The sequence below is a fragment of the Mastigoproctus giganteus genome, chromosome 12 (assembly GCF_048544385.1).
Source record: "Mastigoproctus giganteus isolate SK-2022 chromosome 12, ASM4854438v1, whole genome shotgun sequence".
Classification (NCBI taxonomy): domain Eukaryota; kingdom Metazoa; phylum Arthropoda; class Arachnida; order Uropygi; family Thelyphonidae; genus Mastigoproctus; species Mastigoproctus giganteus.
The window spans coordinates 149,425,755-149,432,730 of NC_143586.1; the positions used below are offsets into that span (position 1 = coordinate 149,425,755).

The 6,976-nt window shown below is 41.7% G+C and overlaps 1 protein-coding gene across 1 annotated transcript in view; it reads right to left on the minus strand.

Annotated features, from left to right (window-relative positions):
* LOC150077503 (vasopressin V1a receptor-like) overlaps positions 1-5,855 on the minus strand; it is a 66,574-nt gene extending 60,719 nt beyond the window's left edge. The window contains exon 1 of the mRNA XM_090385924.1: positions 5,817-5,855. Within this exon, the coding sequence (XP_090242050.1) occupies positions 5,817-5,855 (39 nt within the window). The remainder of the gene's footprint in view (positions 1-5,816) is intronic.
* Positions 5,856-6,976: the final 1,121 nt, after the last annotated feature.

Consider the following 6,976-nt stretch of genomic DNA (forward strand, 5'->3'; position numbering starts at 1 on the left):
ACAAACCACAGACAGTTCGGCCTGCTGGTATTAGGTTAAAACAGCTAGCAGAAGATTGGGATGTACACTTCAATAAAATTTTACGAGATCCTATAGATCCTGAACCTCCATGGTCTGTCATCACACCATCTTGTGACAATTATTTCTACCAATGGGGTAAACACTCTCTATCAGATATTAATATCCAGCAGCTACACATAGCGCATACTCAACGTTATCCTGACTTCGCTAAAATTTATACAGATGGATCGAAGTCCGAGAGTGGATCAGGCGCAGCAGTAGTACTCCCAGATGCTACCATTTCTCTATCTCTCCCAACAGAGTGCAGTAGCTACACAACTGAATTATATGCCATAAAGCTTGCTATAGAAAGTATTTTCCATATGTCAATTCAAAAGAGCTTAATTTACACAGACTCGCAGAGTTCTTTATCAGCCTTGCAAAACAATTCCCCGTCTACTCACCCTCTATTAAAGCTCATTAGAACAGAGTTGATACGTCTGAGAGAGTGCCAACAAAAAGTTATTTTCTGCTGGATACCTGGTCATACTGGAATACCAGGAAATGAAATTGCGGATGATGCTGCCAAACATCCATCTAGAGCAGCCCCAACAAATTTCTTAATACCGTTTACTGATTATAAAATGAAGATCCGAAGTATATGTAAAGATCGATGGACTCTACAATGGCAAGCACAAATTCATAATAAACTTTTTCAAATTAAACCTGTACCAAAATTATGGGCCTCTAGCCTCATTACTAACAGACAAGAAGAAGTAATCCTAACCAGAGCCAGAATCGGTCATACTCATTTAACTCATTTGTTCCTCCTCTCAGGGAATGACCCTCCTGAGTGTAATCATTGTCATACACCACTTACAGTGAAACACATACTTCTAGAATGTACTCTGTATCGTAATGCTCGACTAATGTCATTCAGTTCTCTAGCAAGCTTAAAGGTACCATTGTCACTTAGCCATATCATAGGCGAAAAATCAAACATCGCAGAATTCTTCTCCTTCCTAAAACAAATAGGAATGTATAGCCGTTTCTAATTGCTTCTACATGAAACAAACAGGCAGTATGAACCACTTTTCTAAGTGCAATATGGCCTAAGTAGCCATTGCACTTAAAACCCCATAAACAACAACAACAACAACAGCTCTATTTATTTGCCACCTGGGACTGACATCTCCCAGGCAGACCTTGATGATCTTCTAACGCAGCTGCCTCCCCCTTCCTTACTTCTCGGGGATTTTAACGGACATAACACCTTGTGGGGTAGTGCTAACATCAACGGAAGGGGACGAGTCATAGAGCGTATGCTCAATGACAATGACCTTTCCCTTCTAAATACTGGAACAAACACCTTCTTCCATATGCCTACCCGTACTTTTTCTGCCATTGATCTCTCTATCTGCTCCCCTTCTCTACTCCCTTCACTCACCTGGGAAGTGGAGGAGAATCCATACGGAAGTGATCACTTCCCTGTGATAACCTTGTTACACAGTGGGAGACCGTGTCTTCCTTTTAGGTTACCACGGTGGAAGTTTGATCAGGCTGACTGGACTGCCTTCCAACATCAGGCAAATTTTGAACTCAGCACAGTCAGTCAGGAGCCTATCAATGACGCAGTAACGTACATCACAGAAATCATTGTCCACGCAGCTGCTACTGCTGTCCCAAAAACATCAGCCCGGTTTCCACCATTTCCCAAACCTTGGTGGAATTCACAATGCACAGCAGCCAAAAAGGCTCAAAACAAAGCGTGGGGGATATTTCGCCGATATCCTACCACGAACAACCTTATAGCCTTCAAACGTGCACGAGCCAAAGCACGCTACATCCGTCGTCAGAGTCAAAAGGAATCGTGGATCCGTTTTACATCATCTATTAACCAGTCTACCAACTCTAAGGTAGTCTGGGATAAAATCCGGAAAATGAAGGGAAAATATACATCCCACCCTTCTTCAATCTTAGATTATAATGGATGCGCTATTGCAGATCCAACTGCAATAGCCACAATAGCCAATGCTCTTGGGGAAACATTCTCCAACATCTCCGCAACATCCTCATACTCCCCAGAGTTCCTGGTCCTGAAACATAAACTGGAAAGAGAAGCACTTAATTTTAAGTCCAAGGGCCTCTATCCCTACAACGGGGATTTTACTATTCAGGAACTGAAAAGAGCCCTCGCTCTTTCCAAAGCAAGTGCTGCTGGACCAGATGGCATCCATTACGACATGATTAAACATCTTTCACCAAAATCTATGGATTGTCTGCTCTTTCTGTATAACAGAATCTTTACTGAAGGGCAGTTTCCGGATTCCTGGCGAAAGGCAATCGTTCTTGCCTTCCCTAAGCCAGGAAAGGATCCAAAAGTCACCACCAACTATCGTCCTATTGCTCTGACTAGCTGTCTGTGCAAAATCCTGGAGAGAATGGTTAATTCTCGTTTAATATGGTACTTAGAATCAAATGACCTTCTCTCCAACATACAGTGCGGCTTCCGAAGGAACCGGTCCACTCTGGACCATCTTATTAGATTGGAAGCATCCATCCGGGATGCTTTCCTAAAACGTGAACACTTGGTGTCGGTGTTCTTTGACATGGAGAAAGCGTATGACACAACTTGGAGATTTGGCATCTTGAAAGATCTGCATAGCCTTGGCCTTAGGGGGCAACTCCCCATTTTTATTAAAAACTTTTTAGCCAATCGATCCTTCCAAGTTCGTGTGGGATCCTCACTCTCTCGTTCCTTCAGCCAAGAGGAGGGAGTACCACAAGGATCAGTACTAAGTGTCACGCTTTTTGCCATCAAAGTGAATTCCATCACAGAACAACTTCCTCCAACTGTAAACTGTGCCCTCTATGTTGATGACTTTAGCATATTTTGTCAGTCATGCAACATGAGGGTTATTGAAAGACAACTGCAGAAAGCTATTGATCGCCTCAACTCCTGGGCTCTTGCTAATGGCTTCAGGTTCTCGCCGGAGAAGACCGTTTGCGTACACTTTTGTCGTAAGCGTAATCTTCATCCTGAACCTGAATTAAAGCTCGGACAAAATGTAATTCCAATAGCAGCGGACACAAAATTCTTGGGACTCGTATTCGATAAAAAGCTGACCTTTCTGGATCACATCCGTCAACTCCGCACAAAGTGCACAAGAGGGCTAAATATTCTGCGCTCTCTTTCCTCAACATCTTGGGGTGCGGATCGATGCACCCTACTACGCATCTATCGTGCACTTGTACGATCCAGACTGGATTACGGGTCCCTGGTATACAATTCGGCCAGAGACAGTGTACTTCGTTGGCTCGATCCTGTCCATCATCTGGCTCTCCGTACCGCTATTGGAGCATATCGCACATCTCCTGTCCAGAGCTTATACGTCGAAGCAAACGAACCGCCATTATTGCTTCGACGTAAGCAGTTGTCTCTAAACTACGCTCTAAAACTGAAATCCCTGCCAGACCACCCTACGTGGCTAACCGTTTTTGAGCCGCGATGGGAAAATTTGTACAACACCCGTAAGACTGCCAATCGTCCTTTTGGTATTCGTGTCCAAGAGCTACTCAAAGAACTTAATATAAAGGTAGACAGGGTTGCCCAAACACCAAAGCAACCCCTTCCACCCTGGCATGCTCATGTCCCGGCATGTGACTTGTCCCTTAGAAATTGGGGTAAGTCGGACACTCCATCGTCTGTCTACCTGCAGCTTTTTTCAGCACACCGAGCTGAACATTCTGACTTCGCGCCAGTCTACACAGACGGCTCGAAGGCGGAATCATATGTGGGATCTGCTGCTGTCTTTAGAGACAGCACTACTTCGGAGCAGATTCCTTCTGAATGCAGCATATTTACTGCAGAGCTGCACGCTATAAAGTTAGCCTTGGATCACATTAGTGAATGCCAATACCAACGGTTCATTTTATATTCTGACTCTCTCAGTGTGTTACAGGCTTTAATATCCGTGAGGTATAATCCTCACCCGGTTCTGTCTAGCATTCAGCAGAAGATTCACGTTCTCCATGATCGCGAATATGACATCCGCTTCTGCTGGATTCCCAGCCACATTGGGATTAGGGGAAATGATTTGGCTGACACCGCAGCCAAATCAGCAATCCCTAATAATAATCTCTGCCTGTCAGTCCCCTATACAGACTACAGGCAAATAATACACGAGAAGATACATTCCCAATGGCAGGAGTTGTGGAATGGACAGACTGGGAATAAACTATACCGTATAAAGCCTTTAATTGAACCGTGGCAGTCTAGTCTGCGCAGGAATCGTAAGGAGGAAGTTGTTCTTGCCCGGACCCGCATAGGACACAGTCATTTAACTCATTCATTTTTGCTGAGGGCTGATGACCCTCCTATGTGTGAGTCTTGTGGCACAGTTTTATCAATTAGACACATTTTAATCGAATGTCCAGTTTTTAGCAGTATCCGTCTTACCGCTTTTAATCATCTGACTGAGCCATATACACTCAGTCAGATTTTATCCGACAATGACAATGTGTCTGCTATTTTTAGATTTTTAAAGTCAATAAATATTTTTACTCGTTTATAAAATCTACATTTTTCTTATACTTCTTGACATAGTGACCTAACTAATTAGGTCACTGAAAGTTTAAATTATTTTATAAATGACATGGTCTTGGCGCATTATAGCCTTAGTAGCTAATGCGCCAATAAAACCAAAACCAAACCAAACCAAACCGAGATTGAGACTCGATCTGCAATTAATTTTTGATTGACGAAGGAACAAAAATTGCTGAAATTTATTACAGAATCTTTGCTCAGTCTAGAGAAGCGTGTATGAAACAACGCAAATTCTACGAATGGGTGAACAAGTTTAAGAACAGTATTGAAGATTCTCCTGGACCACTGTACATCGCATCCTGACACTAGAATTCATATCTGCAATGGAAAAATTCATACGAGAAAACCATGTCATTACTCCTTAAAAAATTTTCACGGCGTGCAAGGTTAGTGTTGGTTCAGTGTATACGGTTGTTTTGAGTTGCTCCGCATTTAACACCAGACTGAAAGCAACGATAAACTCTACAGTGATTTGTTTGTGAAATTCAACTGTTATTCAACTTTCGCCATTTTATTTGAATGGACTTTGTAACTTACAGACAAATCACCGTTAATTACTTTAATTTCGAAAAAAAAAAAAAGTTCAGCGTATCGGTGACCACGATTATGAATTCTAGTGGCGTTCACCCCCTTTTCATCGTTTTGAAAAGATGACATTCGAACAGACACCGTAAGCGTTTACGCTTGTACATTCAGACATTTAGCATTTTTAAAAAGTGGTAAGTAGTGATAGGAAGACTTCAAGCATCTGCACGAGTTAGCGTAATCAGTTTTTCAATCACATTCAGCATTGGGGATGACCTGGAAAGATGTGTTCATAAGTCGTGTCGCTGCAGCAGCTGAATTCAGCTATTGGTACGGGGTTTAATATTCCTCGTGTCACTTCAGCATCTTGTTAACTCCATGCCATGTCAGGTCGGAGCATTGAATGGGACCAAAGATGGTAGAACACGCTATTGGCTCATGGGCCTAATAAAGTGGCCAGGCAGTGTACAAGATGAATTTCATGATGCATGTCTATACTTTGCATTACACTGAAAACTGAAAGGAATTTGTTTGGCCGACTTCAGAAAGTTACTTTTCAAACTATTTATATCTGTACTTTTTTTTTCTTTATTGATCGCCACTGCAAACGGTAGATAGGGAATAGAAAAATGTTGCGCAATTCATCATGCCTTCAGCAAGATAATAATAATAAAAAAATTCTTACCGTTTTCATGGTTGCCTTATACGTTTTGGATATCACCATCGCCTATACGAGAGAGAGAGTGTTAAGGCTTCCAGAATTTGTTCTTTTATTAAAGGATTTGAATACCGGTAGTGTGCTCCCTTCTGGTGTCGTTACGCCACCAGGAAATTACCTTACGAAGCAACAAGTAAATCTTTATCGATCAAGGAACGGAGGTTTCTTCATCCTTAGGTAGGTGACGATCTTTCATTACATGGAACTTCAAGAAAATTCCGATAATCCGACAAAGAAGGGTGATGATTAAAAATAAGCAATCGGTGGAGAACGGCTTTCTCGAATTTATTTAATGAAAATATGTTTTGTTTGATTAAAATAGATTAATTTGAAATACGCTAAAAAAAAATAAGTTTACTACCTAGAAAATCCTTTAATTGTTATTCATTATTGGATTCAGTTGTTTCCACAGCTTGTCAGCTCTGTTTACTGCTACTCGTACATACTGTTATTGCTTACGTTCCGATTTATAAAGAAAATGGCTAAATACCTCTCCCAAAAAATAGTGATACTGAAAACATCATCGTGGTTTGATTAGAAAGCGGTATTCATTGGCATAGTTCGACGATTCAGAATATTCTACGATTCCATTCCATTGTATTTGGCCACCATAGGCCCCAGGTGCCAAGCGATTTATTAGTGACTAAGCGATTCCCAGCGATTTATAGAGAGTTAGAAAAAAAATATATCCGTTTCTTTAATTTTCATCGTTAACTTACTTTCATTTTTTTTGTGAAACAGCTCTTTGTCTTACAAGCAGTAAGTGAAGACACAGGAAGGAAACTCACCTTTCTTATTTTTTATCTTAATCTCACTTTACTAACCTAACACAGTAGCCGCTTGGTCACTAAGTGGCACTGCTCTTGCCTCCACGTGGCGGGGCTGGTAACCTGGGAGAGGAAAGTAACACTCCCAGGGCCAAAAGAGCAAACATGAGTAGTAAAATAACTACTGATACTACAGGGCTTCAAGAGAAAGCCCTACCAAGTAGAGATACAGAAAAGACAAAGGCAAAGAGACAGAGGACTGATATGGACCCACCAAAAATACCGACATACATTGTTATACATGCGACAGGAGATCAGACATTAGGACGTATGTCTCCCTTCGTAATTCAGAAAACGTTA